This window comes from Hylobates moloch, unplaced genomic scaffold (assembly GCF_009828535.3).
Source record: "Hylobates moloch isolate HMO894 unplaced genomic scaffold, HMol_V3 SCAFFOLD_4, whole genome shotgun sequence".
In the NCBI taxonomy this organism is placed as follows: domain Eukaryota; kingdom Metazoa; phylum Chordata; class Mammalia; order Primates; family Hylobatidae; genus Hylobates; species Hylobates moloch.
The window spans coordinates 97,184,704-97,200,341 of NW_026652279.1; the positions used below are offsets into that span (position 1 = coordinate 97,184,704).

A 15,638-nucleotide genomic window follows, 5' to 3' on the forward strand; every position below is an offset into this window, starting at 1 on the left:
ATTGGGCTGAATTTTCGTATGTTTATATATAGGCCTCTGAAATCTCATTTGTTAGATTCTATAAAACATGCGTTAGGAACTTGTTTAATGAAAAGTTATGTTCCATTCAACAATATAATAAGGTATATCACAAAGCTCCTTTGCACATAGCTTTTTTCTAGTTAGTAGCATGCTCATATATAGGCCTAATAACCTCTCAAATGTTGTTACTTAGATACTTAGATACACCATAGGTGGACGCCCAGGCCGTAGGTAAATACTGGGCCCCAGGTTTACATCAGTCCCAAGGTGGACGCAAGACCCCAGGTACGTGACAGGCCCCAGATGTATATCAGGCATCTCGGTGTATGTCTGTTCCCAAGTTGACACATGGGCCCTCGTTGAACACCAGGCCCCACTTAAACTTCAGGCCTCAAGCGGATGTCCAGGCCCCAGGTAAATACCAGGGCCATAGTGAACAGGAGGCCCCAGGTAGACAACAGGCCCCAGGTGGATGCCTAGGCCCCTGGTGAACACCACGCCCCAGGTGGATACCCTGACCCCAGGGCAACATCCAATTCTCAGTGGACATCAGGCCGCAGGTGAATGCCCAGTTCCCATGTGGACATCAGTCCCCAGATAAACATCAGGCACCAGGCTCACATCCGTGCCACAGCAGGACACAATGTCACAGGTGGACAGCCATCCCACAGAGGATACCGAGGACTCAGCTGGGCATCCAGGCTGAAGGGGAACATAAGACACTATGTAGGCAACAGGACTGGATGCATATCAGACCCCAGGTAAACACTCAGGTTCCAGGAGTACAATAGGCTTGAGGTTGATACCCAGGTCCCTGGTAGCTACCCAGTCCCCATCTGAATGTCAATCCTCATGGGATGGCACACTTCACATGGAAACCAGGTGCCAAGTAAATGCCTAAACCCCTGGTGAATATCAAGTCCCAGGGGTATACCTAGACCAGAGCTGGACATCTGGTCCCAGCTGGACACCCAGGACCCAGGTGGATATCTACACCTCAGGTTGACATCAGGCCCCTGGAGAACACCAGGCTTCAAATGACCACCAGGCCTCAGGTGGCCATGGAAGCCACAGGTGGATATCAGGTACCACGCTCACACCCAGGGCCCAGGTGGACATAAGGCCCCAGAGGAACAACAGGCCCAAGGTGGACAAAGGCCCTAGGTGCACACCAGGTCCTAGGTGGATACCCACACTTTAGGTGGACACCAGGCCCCAGGAGGATCCCAGGACTCTGGTGGACATTAGGCCCCTGGTGGACACCAACACCCAAGTGGATGTCAGGCCCCAAGTGGGCACTGATGCCCCAGGTAAATGCCCAGGTCCCTGGTCAAAAACAGGTCCCTGATGGACAATCTGGCCCCAGGTGGACATGAGGCCTCAGGTGGACACTTGACTCCAAATGTCTTAGGTGGACACCACTCCCCAGGTGGATACCTGGGCTCCTGGTGAACATCAGGCCCCAGGTTCAATCTAGGTCCCATGTGAACATCCAGGCCCAGGAAGTCCTCAGGCACCAGGAAACACTCAAGCCCCAGGTGGACATCCAGTTCCAGACTGACACTGGATGTCTGGAAGGCCTCAGGTGGACACTAGGCACTAGGAGAACTTCAGGGCCCAGCTGAAATCAAGCCCTGGGTGAATACCCAGGCCCTAGCTAAATACCAGGCCCCAGGTTTACATTGGGCCACGGGTGGACATCAGGCCCAAGGTAGACACTGGATTCTAGGTAGACTTTAGTCCCCAGGTTCACAGTCACACCTCAGGAAAATACCAGGCCAGGCCCCAGTTGACTTCAGACCCCATCTAGACACCAGTCCCCATATAGATAATCTATGCTCCATCTGGACATCAGGTTCCAGGTAAACACCAAGTCCAAGGTGAAGAGCAGGCCCCAGTTGGGTATCTAATCCATAGGTGGACATCAGGCACCAGATTGACACACAGGCCCAACGTGGATACCTACACCACAGGTGGACATGAGGCCCCAGGTACATACCCAGTCCCCAGGTGACTATCAGGCCCTAGGTGAACACCAGGTCCCAGATGAACATCAGGACCCAAATGGATACCTAGTTCCCTGGGGAACATCAGGCTCCAGGTGGACACCCAGGACCCATGTGGGCAGCTAGGCCCAGAGTGACATCAGGTTCCATGTGGACACCCAGTCTCCAGGTGGATACTGAGTCCCCAGGGGTACACACCAGTCCTCAGTGACTGAACGGTCACATATTCTCTGGCCAAATGCAATAAAATCACCTCCACAAAGAATATATATTCTTTAAAATTGTGAAAACTACGCTTCTCAATCATTCTGAAGATAAGGAACTCGCAATAGAATGCTGAACACACACAGAAACGATGAAACTCCCACATCCAACACGAGTGCAATGCTGCTCAACAAGTCCCAGAGCAAGACCCACCACAGGCTTTGCATGGAGGACGCACAGATTAGAACGGAAGAAAATGTGGGACCCAAAATTGCAATATAAGAAAAGAGAAAAAGGCAACCACGCACACCAAGAAATCCAAGAAGTAAAGGGTGACATGGAGACATAACAGGCCCAGTTTCCCAAGAAATACTGGGAACCACATTGCGAAATGAAATGGCAGGCCCCATCAAGCCCTGTTGAGATTTTGAACTGCAGGCCTCTCCTAGACGGCCTCTAGGCCTACAGATTGCCAAGGCCACCCTGAACACGTCCTACCCACCTTGTAGAAATTCCCCACTACTAGGAAAATACACTAAAACCCATGTTGGTCCGGAGCTTACCCTGCCAGAGCTTACCTTGCCGAAGCTTCCCGAAGCTTCCCGCAGTCCCTGGGTGTCACTAGCTGGCTCTGTGGCTTCCTTGGAGGGCCTGTGGCCTAGGCCCGGCCCCCTCTCTCAGCTCCCGTGCCTGTCCGCCCATGACCCCAGCGGGACGGGCCCCTGGTTCCCTGGCGGAGCGGCCCTGTGGGCTCACACAGGCGCCGGACGGCTGCGCTCTCGCTCCCAGGCACCAGCCCACTCCCAAGGGCAGTCGAGTGTGGCACTCTCTGGGGCCCCAAGTCCTGCACCTACCCCAGATCTTCATGCCCTGAGCAGAGGAGCGAGAACATCTTACTCAGGCGCCAACTGGGCCAAAATGGCACCTTCCGCACCACGTGTGCAGGAGGGCAAGTTCCCCACGGTGGGGGAGGGGCACAGAAACTCCCCACCTACTCTCCCTGGGAAGAGGGCGGCGCCCATGGAGACAAACCCATGGGCACCTTGATAGTCACAAATGCAGTGCTAGATTAAAAAATGATATTCTGGTTAGACACCCTGGCTCAGGTCTCTAACCTCAGCACTTTGGGAGGCTGAGGCAGGTGGATCACTTGAGGTCAGGAGTTTGAGACCACCCTGGCCAACATGGTGAATCCCCTTCTGTACTAAAAATACAAAAATTAGCTGGGTTTGGTGGCGGGCGCCTATAATCCCAACTACTCAGGCAGCTGAGGCAGGCAAATCACTGGAACCGGGGAGGCAGAAGTTGCAGTGAGCAGAGATCAGCCACTGCACTCCAGCCGGGGAGACAGAGCACGACTCCATGTAAGGCAAAAAAAAAAAAAAAAGAAATGGGGGCTATACTGAAGCACTCAAATGTGGAAACATCAGATGAGAATTTATATACAAGGGAAACATATGTCTAAAAATCTTGTATAATGTTAAGCATATAATTATTAAGGAACAAAAAGCACTTCTGTAGTTGAAAACAGTAAAAATTAAGTTGAACTAAATGTATATTACTATTTCATTACAAGCAGAGATAGTCTTTGTATTATATTTAAATGAAGGTATTATCCATGTGAAAGAATAAATATAAATTAGAGCCTGTTCCCCAATTTCTGCTTTTCTCTTAGGTTGCTTCTTTTTTTATTTTCAAGAGTTCTTTCTGTATTCTGAACACAAAACCTTTGCTGATTGCTGTGTGGCAAATATCTTCTATTTTATGTAGCTTGCCTTAGGTGAGCAGAAATTCTTAGTTTTAATGTAACTTGAATTTTTTTTTTTTTTTTTTTTTTTTGAGACAGAATCTTACTCCCAGGCTGGAGTGCAGTGATACGGTCTAAGCTCACTGCAGCCTCTGCCTCCTGGGCTCAAGTGATCCTCCCACCTCAGCCTCCCTAGTAACTGTGGCTACAAGTGCGTGCCACCATGCCCGGCTAATTTTTGTATTTTTTGTAGAGATGGGGTTTTGCCGTGTTGCCCAGGTTGGTCTCAAACTCCCGAGCTCAGGGGTTCCGCCTGCCTCGGTGTTCCAAAGTGCTGGGATTACAGGTGTGAGCCACAGCTCCCGGACTTGTAGTTTGATTTTAACAATCCTTTCCTTTAGGGTTACTGCTTTCTCTTTGTTGTTTAAAGGAATTCTTCTTTACCCTGAAGTCATAAAGATATTGTGTTCCACTTCCTTCTAAAATTTTTAAGGTTTGATTTTCTCACTTATGTGCTTAATCATCTAGAATTGACACTTGTGCACAGTATGGGGTTCAGATAAATTTTCGTGCTTGTTTCCGTATAGTTAACCACTTGCCCCAGTAACATTTTTGGAATGGCCCAGCTTTCCCCCACTAAACCCCGCTGATACCTCGCTCATGTGTCAGGTTCTCATTAACGCAAGGGTCTGTTTCTGAGCCTTTTACTCTGTTTGTTCCCATGCGAATGCCACATAATTATTATGATTTCATGTTAAAGCTTAATATCTTCTAGAGCAAGTCTTCCCTCTTCTTCTTAAGTAGTGTCTTTGGTTATCGTGTTTTTATTTTACAAGGTTGTTGGGGTTTTGATCCAAATTGCTTTGAATTACAAGATCAATTTGAGGAGAGTTGACATTTCAATGATATTTAACCTTCTGGTTCATCATGTACGTATCTCCATTTTTAAAGAGTCTTTTTAATGTCTTTCATTAAAGTTTATAGATTTTCTTCCTAAAATTCCTATACAAGTTCTCTCATTATAATTATTCCAAGTTAACATTTTTTCTTGCTTGGTAAATGTCTACCATTAACAAATGCTTTTCTCTTAAACTCTTGCTGGTATGTAGAAATGCAATTTAACTTATATCAGTCATCTTGAAAAAATCTATTATTAACACTGTCAGTTTGTCTGAATTTTTTTGAACACTCTATCCATGAATAGTGATGATTTTGTTCCCCTCTTCCTTCCCCTCCTCCCTGTTCCTCTTATTTTTTCTGTCTTGTTCTGGCTGCCCCCTCCAATACATGCTGAGTAGAAATAGAGATCAAGAAATACCCTTATCACTGCTAAGCATGAGATTTGGCATTTAATTTGCCCTTTAAAAAAGTTCCTTCTACTTTTTTTTTTTTTTTAAGACGGAGTTTCTTGTTGCCCAGGCTGGAGTGCAATGGCGCGATCTTGGCTCACTGCAACGTCTGCCTCCCGGGCTCAAGCAATTCTCTTGCCTCAGCCTCCCCAGTAGCTGGGACTACAGGCATGCACCACCACACCCAGCTAATTTTGTATTTTTAGTAGAGACGGGGTTTCACCATGTTGGTCAGGCTGGTCTCGAACTCCTGGGCCTAAGTGATCTGGCCTCTGTGGCCTCCCAAAGTGCTAGGATTACAGGCGTGAGCCATGGTGCCTGGTTGACTTTTTTTTCTTTTACCTTAATCAGTCTTCCAGAAGTTTGCCAATTTTAGTAGTGTTTTTAAGGAATTAACTTTTATTTTTGCTGATAGTCCCCACTGTATCTTTGTTTTCTCTTTCATTAATTCTGCTCTCATCTTTATTTCCTATTTTCTTTGGGTTTATCCCCAAGACATTTTTTCATAAATTCTTTGTTTGAGATGGAGTCTCACTCTGTCCCCCAGGCTGGAGTGCAGTGGCGCGATCTCACCTCACTGCAACCTCTGCCTAGTGGGTTCAAGCGATTCTCCTGCCTCAGCCTCCCGAGTAGCTGGGATTACAAGCACACACCACCATGCCCAGCTAATTTTTTGTATTTTTTTAGTAGAGACAGGGTTTCACCATGTTGGCCAGGCTGGTCACGGACTCCTGACCTCAGGTGACCTACCAGCCTCAGCCCCCCCAGAGTGCTAGGATTACAGGCGTGAGCCACCACGCCCAGCCTTTTTCCTAAATTCTGAAAATGGATACTTAACTCATTAATTTTTAGCTTTTCTTCCTTCTGGATGAAATCATTAAAGGATATACATTTTCTCATAAGTTTACTGATCTCCATTTTTAATAACAAAGAGTAGGTTAAAGACAGTGTTTTCAGCAGGCACTTCGATCAGCATTTAATGAGTCATTTTGTATTCATTTTATTTATCTTTAAAGTTATTCTCTATTTGTGGTACTGGGTTTCCATTTATAGTAGATGGAAAGTTTCTTTTCATAATACATTTATTTAATTAAAATATCATTTTGGGAAAAATAAATATTAAGCAAAGAATAAATAGGTGGTACACAAGTAGGCCAAAGATCATCAAAGTAGTATGTTGTAGCTCAAAAATGAAAAACAAATTATGAGAGTGATTCATCACGGGCTATATTTTGAGAAAAGAATGATCTGGGTAACCGCTACCTTATCACCTTCACATGTATTGGCTCACAGCATACATAATGATTCAATCATGGTGGGTAATTTCTGATAATTAAAAAGAGTATGGCAGTTTCTAGGGAGATGAACACGTGCAAACGTTCTAAGTTTCCAGGAAAGGAACAATAGTGTTTGGAATTCTAAATTGTGAGTTAGATGTTAATGGCAGAAGTAGTATTAAAATCAAAAGACTGGGCTGGGTGCAGTGGCTCACACCTGTAATCCCAGCACTTTGGGAAGGCCGAGGTAGGTGGATCACCTGAGATGAGGAGTTTGAGAGCAGCCTGGCCAACGTAATGAAACCCTGTCTCTACTAAAAATACAAAAATCAGCCAGGCATAGTGGTGCATGGGTGTAGTCCCAGCTACTGGGGAGGCTGAGGCAGGAGAATTGCTTGAACCCGGGAGGCGGAGGTTGCAGTGAGCCAAAATCATGCCACTGCACTCCAGCCTAGGCAACAGAGCGAGACTCCATCTCAAAAAATAAAAATAAAAAAATAAAATAAAAATAAAAATGAAGTTAAAGACTGGATTATTTGAAAGAGATTGCATTCAGGAGGTGTGAGACAAGGACGCAGTGATCTCTGAGGCCTAGCATGTGTATATCAAAGGACAAGTCATGTCATGTTTAACCCACTTCCCCCTTATTAGTAGATGAGGCTATCGGACTGGCCAAGCAGTGTAAGTCAGAAGGAAGACTGCAGCTTGGATTAGTAATACATTGGGCAGAATCATCCTATTCTGTTAGAAATGACAGGAATAAATGCGATTGATAACAGTATATTTATAATGGCTAAGAGAGTTACTGAGGAAATATTATTCAAAGATTGATTTTTATAATAAATGTATCATTGTCCATGGGGAGTAAAATTTAATAATTTGCCACGGAGCTCTATGCTGTTTAGCAGTGTTATCAAACATGCCTGGTGATACGAAGTTAATTAATATTCTAGATTACAGAAACTGTATTCTTAAAGATATCGACAAACTGGAATTAGAGATTCAGTGAGGTCGACAAGCATGAACGTGCAGTGTTCCACTGAGATCAATACTGCTCTGATTCCCTTCTGATGTTCCTACAGAGGCCGAGCACTAGTGGCAGATAGCCCTGGAGGTCCTGCTTCCAGTGTAACTAATTCCAGATTTCCCTTGAGTTCTGATCTATCATATAAAACTTGCATGTTTTATATTCATATAAACATGTTTATATTCATATTTTTTCTTTTTGAGATGGAGTCTCGCTCTGTCACCCAGGCTAGAGTGCAGTGGTGCGATCTTGGCTCACTGCAGGCTCCGCCTCTCGGGTTCACACCATTCTTCTGCCTCAGCCTCCTGAGTAGCTGGGACTACAGGTACCCGCCACCACGCCCGGCTAATTTTTTGTATTTTTAGTAGAGATGGGGTTTCACTGTGTTAGCCAGAATGGTCTCGATCTCCTGACCTCGTGATCTACCCGCCTCGGCCTCCCAAAGTGCTAGGATTACAGGCGTGAGCCACCGTGCCAGGCCCCAAGTCCTGTATTTTACAGATAAAGAAATTGATCCTAATCCTTCACTTTATTATACATGACCTCTTTTAATTTTAAACATTTCAAACTGGAGTCTAATTTTAAGTCTATTATCATACAAAAGGTTTCCATCCTCTTGCTAATATAGTTCCTTAATTTAATTTTAATTCTTAAATCCTAAATTTACATATACAGTTTTTCTACTTCTTGGCATGGCAATCAAAATTTCATGATTTATTCATGAAAGAATAATAAGACTTTGCATTGGTATGTCTGAATTAATCTCACTCATGATGCCTAGTAATATTTTTAATTATAGCAAGTTACTGGGAAAGTGTTTTCAGAAAAGCATTTACAGTGAATATGGAGTTCTTTTCCTGGGGTTTCATGAACATACAAGAACTGATAATGTAATCAGTATAGCTTAGGTTGTTATTCCTACATTCCTTTTTTTCCCCACAATGAAACATTGTTGCATAGCAAATGCAGAATAAGAAGTCCGGAGCTGGTCTTCTGTTTCCAGTCCATCCCTTCCTGGTTAGATGGGCTGAAACAAGTAACTGACCTTCCTGTGCGTCAAGTTTAACATATCAGCATCTCTACCTTTCTTGTTCTGTCTACTTGAAATTTAGTATAATAATGTCTAAGAGAGCTTCTTGAAAATTATGAAGTATTTTAGAACAATGAATGGGCAGAAAGTGCAGTCTCACGTGTCCCTCCACTTACCATTGTTTATCAAGTTTGCCGGCCGGGTGCAGTGACTCACACCTGTAATCCCAGCACTTTGGGAGGCTAAGGGAGGCACATCACCTGAGGTTGGGAGTTCGAGACCAGCCTGACCAATGTGGAGAAATCCCGTCTCTACTAGAAATACAAAATTAGCTGGGCGTGGTGGCGCTTGCCTGTAATCCCAGCTACTCAGGAGGCTGAGGCTGGAGGATCACTTGAACCCAGGAGGAAGAGGTTGCAGTTAGCTGAGATCATGCCATTGCACTCCAGCCTAGGCAAAAAGAGTGAAACAACTTCTCAAAAAACAAAAAAAAAGTTTCTCGTTTTTCACTGAGGCTTCCTTGGGTTAGCCCAGATTGTGCCCAGCACCCTAAAAAATAAAAATTAAAAAGAAAGCTTGTCATTTTTTTCTTCTATTTATTTCTTAAAATGTTAGACTATTGTAGGCACCGATAGTTATAAGGAATATTACTAGTAAAATAAAACCTTTCTGATAACACATTTACCCTTTCTTTTCTAAGGTAAATATTTTGCTTTCAAACATGAGTTATTATTGTACACACAAAGTTGTAGGTTTGGGTCGGGGGCAGTGGCTCACACCTGTGATCCCAGCAGTTTGGGAGGTCGAGAGGCAGGCAGATCACTTGAGATCAAGAGTTCAATACCAGCCTGGCCAACAGGGCAAAACCCCATCTCCACTAAAAATACAAAAATTAGCTGAGTGTGGGGGCAGGCGCCTGTAATCCCAGATACTCAGGAGGCTGAGGCAGAAGAATCACTTCAACCCGGGAGGTAGATGTTGCAGTGAGCCAAGATCATGCCACTGCACTCCAGCCTGGACAATAGAGGGAGGATCTGCCTCAGAAGAAAACAAAACAAACAAACAAAAAACAACAAAAAAAACAGGTTTGGGTTTAAAGGGTGTTGTTCCTGAAAAAAGGCACATCACATGTGAGTGAAGCACATACTGCCACTTGGAAGAAGCCAGGGAAATAGAGGGAACATGAAACTAAGTGGTTAAGTAGATGTACTTCTAATTTTTTTTTTTTGAGACAGAATCTGGCTCTGTTGCCCAGGTCGGGGGAGTGCAGTGGCACGATCTTGGCTCACTGCAAGCTCCGCCTCCTGGGTTCACGCCATTCTCCTGCCTCAGCCTCCCAAGTAGCTGGGACTACAAGCGCCCACCACCACGCCCGGCTAATTTTTTGTATTTTTAGTAGAGACGGGGTTTCACCGTATTAGCCAGGATGGTCTCAATCTCCTGACCTTGTGATCTGCCTGCCTCTGCCTCCCAAAGTGCTGGGATTACAGGCATGAGCCACTGCGCCCAGCCGATGTACTTTTAATTTCTATAGCTGCACATGTGCGTTTGTTGGTTGCCTGTCTTGTGAGGCCAGAAACGAATGCCATGCTGTTTGGCAGAGCTGTAGTGCCACTAGCAGAGTATAATTAGAAAGTCACTGGAGCTGAGTACCATGGCCCTCTTCAATGCGGAATTGCATTTTCAGTGCATTGACTTCAAGTGCTTTTCCTTAACCCTTTCTTTACCCTTCCTTGATTTTTCTTCCAGGATCACAGAAGTGAGGCCAAGATGCCCACGTCACCAGAGCCAGAAGAAAGGCTCCTACCAAAGAATATTTTACATCTGCTGAGATGAGGGTGAGAAACTTCAAAATCCGAGAATTTCTGCACCGTTTTCCCCAAGAACCTTCAAAAAGAAATACAGAAAATTCTCAGATGAAAATAAATTGAGTTTGCTTTGGGGGAAAGCCAAAAACCTTTAGCGAATCCACACTGTTTTATCCTGAGAACTTCCGTGGGTCGCTGGATCACAAGGCAACCATTATCAGACTGGAGAGTCATACTTTAAGGAACACAAATGCAAAACACGACAATGTTTCCTGACATCAGATGATGAATGGACACTGAAGGGAAAAACAGGCTTTTTTTCCACCTGGCAGGAAGAGCTGAACTTGGAGTACACATTTAAAGGAAGCACAGAGGGAAGACTTAAACAGAAGAAAGAAACATACTTTCATGGTTTTCACAAACAAATATCCTAGGAGAATTCATCATGGAGACCAAAGAGAACAGGTAAATGAATCAATGTTTTAAATGACAATAATTTGCATTGGGATTTTAAGACTTGTTGGATTTTCCCAAATGAAACATAGATAGGCAAACACAAATGAAAGCACTCGAGAGTTAAAAGTGAACCAACTATCCATACCTCAGTTCTAACTGAAATTGTGTATGTAATTTTTCAAGCCAAGGGTTAAAAATAATTTCTTTGACTTTGCCCAGATAGTTTTGCATTTTGTGTATACTGGTGAGGCTATTGTAATGGAGAGCTGACTAGATGTAGCCCATTTTCTCCTTTATAAAATATATCTATGAGTGCCTCTCGCTGCCATATGATTGTTTGGAAAATATAAAATAAACAACTGTGAAATACTTAGAATTGTATTGAATAACCTGAGGAGAGAGAGAGAGGGGAGAGAGTGAGAGAGAAAGAGAAGTCTACTTTTCCCTTTATAAATTATGACAATAAAATATAATGCTTGCTCTTTTTCTCAAATTTAGTTGCTGTCTTATAAGAATATATGCTTATTTTACAAGCTTGAGGATTTGTGCAAAAAATAAAATGTATGTATATTTATATAATTATTCCTTAAATTTCTGTATGTGCTTCTTTTTTTCTTAAGCATAACAAAATACTCTTTCATTAATTTTGAATGCTGTATTTCGATATTACATTCAATAATTGAAATTTTAGTGCCATAGAGATCAGGGAAGGCTTCACATCTTGTTAACCTAAAGATATCAACAAATAAAACGTCTTCATATTTGGTTTTCCAAAGCAAAACATTGAAAAGAACTCACTGTATTGCTCTTTAGCTTTTGAAAACTGTTACCAATTAGACAGTGGAACAAAGTGATACTTTTTCAGTAGTGGTTGCCTCTTAGCTTCAGGATTCATTTTGTGTGTGAATGGACAAGAGAATTGAGATGACTTTATGGGCTTGATTTTTATTAAATGATTGAAATATTTGATTGTTTTCCATATTTCTCATATTATGAGAAGTCATGTGAGATTAATTTCCACACCATTACTGATGCTAAATTATTTAAACATGAGAGAAGTCTACTTATCTATCATCATACATGTTATCTTGCAGTATTTCTGTGGATTTTTTTAAACCTTCTCAAATGCTTCCATATTAGTGCATTCCCTCCTAGTTTTGGAACCAGACTTTTTTTCAAATCAAAGGTGAACCCATTTTCCTTTAACTTACCAGTTGACTTCTTTGTACTGGTAATTTCGTTTATACATCCATTTTAAAGAGCAGTGACTATGTAGAATCATTGAGGCTGACACTAACTATAAATGTTTAATAATTAGGATTGATTTGATGCATCTAAAACCAGCAGGTTATGCTGTCTTTGTATTCAAAATGCAACAAGTTCCATTCATAGCTAGAAAAAATATGAATTAACTTTGCGTGTATTTTTGCAGAGATTTACATTATATAGGCTTTATGTACCAAATTACTTAAAGCTAAAATGTTAGTGACTAGATATAGCCACATTTATGAACACATAGAGTAGATATTTTGAAAGTCAAAATATCAGTCTTTTTAAAAAAAATAAATACACTTTTATCAAACCAGGCTGGTTTATATAAAACCAGCCGGGTGCAGTGGCTCACACCTGTAATCCCAGCACTTTGGGAGGCTGAGGTCAGGAGTTCGAGACTAGCCTGATCAACATAGCAAAACCCCGTCTTTACTAAAAACGCAAAATTAGCTGGGCATGGTGGCGCAATCACAGCTGCTTGGGAGGCTGAGGCAGTAGAATCACTTGAACCCAGGAGGCGGAGGTTGCAGTGAGCCAAGATCGTGCCATTGCACCAGCCTGGACAACAAGAGTGAAACTCCGTGTTGAAAAAAAAAAAAAAGAAAGAAGGCCAGCATGGTGGTGGCTCACCCCTGTAATCCCAGCACTTTGGGAGGCCGAGGCGGGTGGATCACGAGGTCAGGAGATGGAGACCATCCTGGCTAACACAGTGAAACCCCGTCTCTACTGAAAATACAAAAAAATTAGCCGGGCGTGGTGGCGGGCACCTGTAGTCCCAGCTACTTGGGAGGCTGAGGCAGGAGAATGGCGTGAACCTGGGAAGTGGAGCTTGCAGTGAGCCGAGATCGCGCCACTACACTCCAGCCTGGAAGACAGAGCAAGACTCCGTCTTGAAAAAAAATAAATAAATGAAAAGAAAAACAAAGATGCATGGGTAGAGCAGACTTTAAACTCAGTTTCTGAGTCTAGATGTCGGCCTTGCAGTATCTTCGGGTGGCAGAATGAGGATGGCAGTGGCCCTCTAGTGGCTCTCCTGGCTTTCAGTTTGAGTGTCCTTGGTGATGGCATAGACATCAGTATCACTGTCATGGTTATTTCCTGGAGCAGAGTGTGGAAGATACAATGTGCCAAATGGCTGACTTTAATTTGCAAAGAGGTGAAAAATAGCTCAAAGACAATGAACACATCTAGAAACTGATAACCCACAAGTGTGTGCTGTAGTTTTCTATTGAAGCATAAAATATCTCTCTACAGTGATGCCTCCTTTTTGATTCAAGATAACCAAAGTAAGATTGTTTTCATTTGTAAAATGTCTGGTTTCATTAGATTTGGCCTGATTATTTACAGAAATGCAAAAAATAATAATTGATGACGTGAGGTTTTTTTTTGGCCCATGAATTTTTTAAAGTCGGGTTTAATAGGATACAATTTACATAAAATAAAATTCTCCCTTTTTGTAAATTTATTGTGATTTGAAAATACTAAAATTCATGATATGAATTTGTGGTAAGAGAAGTGTTTTATGTGGAATTGGCAGTTGTTTAGTTGATATTAGGAGAAATAATACTTAATATTAGAACTTTTTTTTATTATACTTTAAGTTTTGGGATACGTGTGCAAAACGTGTAGGTTTGTTACATAAGTATACATGTGCCATGGTGGTTTGCTGCACCCATCAATCCGTCATCTACATTAGGTATTTCTCCCAATGCTATCCCTCCCCTAACCCCCACCCCCCGACAGGCCCTGGTGTGTGATGTTCCCCTCCCTGTGTCCCTGTGTTTTCATTGTTCAACTCCCACTTACGAGTGAGAACACGTGGTGTTTGGTTTTCTGTTCCTGTGTTAGTTTGCTAAGAATGATGGTTTCCAGCTTCATCCATGTCCCTGCAAAGGACAGGAACTCATCCTTTTTATGGCTGCATAGTATTCCATTGTGTATATGTGCCATATTTCCTTTATCCAGTCTATCATTGATGGGCATTTGGATTGGTTCCAATCTTTGCTATTGTGAACAGAGCTGCAATAAACATACGTGTGCATGTGTCTTTAGAGTAGAATGATTTATAATCCTTTGGGTATATACCCAGTAATGGGATTGCTGGGTCAAATGGTATTTCTGGACAGTGAGGAATCACCACACTGCCTTCCACAATGGTTGAACTAATTTACACTCCCACCAACAGTGTAAAAGCATTCCTATTTCTCCACATCCTCTCCAGCATCTGTTGTTTCCTGACTTCTTAATGATCACCATTCTAACTGACATGAGATAGTATCTCATTGTGGTTTTGATTTGCATTTCTCTAATGGCCAGTGACGAGCATTTTTTCATATGTTTTTTGGCCACATAAATATCTTCTTTTGAGAAGTGTCCATAACCTTTGTCCACTTTTTAATGGGGTTGTTTTTTTTTCCTTATAAATTTGTTTAAGTTCCTTGTAGATTCTGGACATTAGCCCTTTGTCAGATGGATAGATTGCAAAAATTTTCTCCCATTCTGTTCACTCTGATGATAGTTTCTTTTGCTGTGCAGAAGTTCTTTAGTTTAATTAGACCCCATTTGTCAATTTTGGCTTTGATTGCCATTGCTTTTGGTGTTTTAGTCATGAAGTCTTTGCCCATGCCTATGTCCTGAGTGGTATTGCCTAGGTATTCTAGGATTTTTATGGTTTTAGATCTTACATTTAAGTCTTTAATCCATCTTGAGTTAATGTTTGTATAAGATGTAAGGAGTCCAGTTTCAGTTTTCTGCAAATGGCTAGCCAGTTTTCCCAATACCATTTATTAAATAGGGAATCCTTTCCCCATTGCTTGTTTTTGTCAGGTTTGTCAAAGATCAGATGGTTGTAGATGTGTTGCATTATTTCTGAGGCCTCTTTTCTGTTCCATTGGTTTATATATCTGTTTTGGTACCAGTACCATGCTGTTTTGGCTACTGTAGACTTGCAGTATAGTTTGAAGTCTGGTAATGTGATGCCTCCAGCTTTGTTATTTTTGCTTAGGATTGTCTTGGCTATATGGGCTCTTTTTTGGTTCCATATGAAATTTAAAGTAGTTTTTCTAATTCTTTGAAGAAAATCAACAATAGCTTGATGGAGATAGCATTGAATCTATAAATTACTTTGGACAGTATGGCCATTTTCACGATATTGATTCTTCCTATCCATGAGCATGGAATGTTTTCCCATTTGTTTGTGTCCTCTCATATTTCCTTGAGCAGCAGTTTGTAGTTCTCCTTGAAAAGGTCCTTCACATCCTTTGTAAGGTGTATTCTTAGGTATTTTATTCTCTTTGTAGTAATTGTGAATGAGAGTTCACTCATGATTTGGCTCTCTATTATTGGTGTATAGAAGTGCTTGTGATTTTTTCATATTGATTTTTTGTCCTGAGGCTTTGCTGAAGTTGCTTCTCAGCTTAAGGAGATTTTGGGCTGAGACAA

At 42.4% G+C, this 15,638-nt stretch overlaps 1 protein-coding gene across 2 annotated transcripts in view; it reads left to right on the top strand.

Annotated features, from left to right (window-relative positions):
- SACS (sacsin molecular chaperone) overlaps positions 1 to 15,638 on the top strand; it is a 109,985-nt gene that overhangs the window by 12,107 nt on the left and 82,240 nt on the right. For both annotated transcript variants that reach the window (XM_032150659.2, XM_032150661.2), the window contains exon 2: positions 10,411 to 10,934. In XM_032150659.2, the coding sequence (XP_032006550.1) occupies positions 10,915 to 10,934 (20 nt within the window). In that variant the 5' untranslated portion in view covers positions 10,411 to 10,914. The remainder of the gene's footprint in view (positions 1 to 10,410; positions 10,935 to 15,638) is intronic.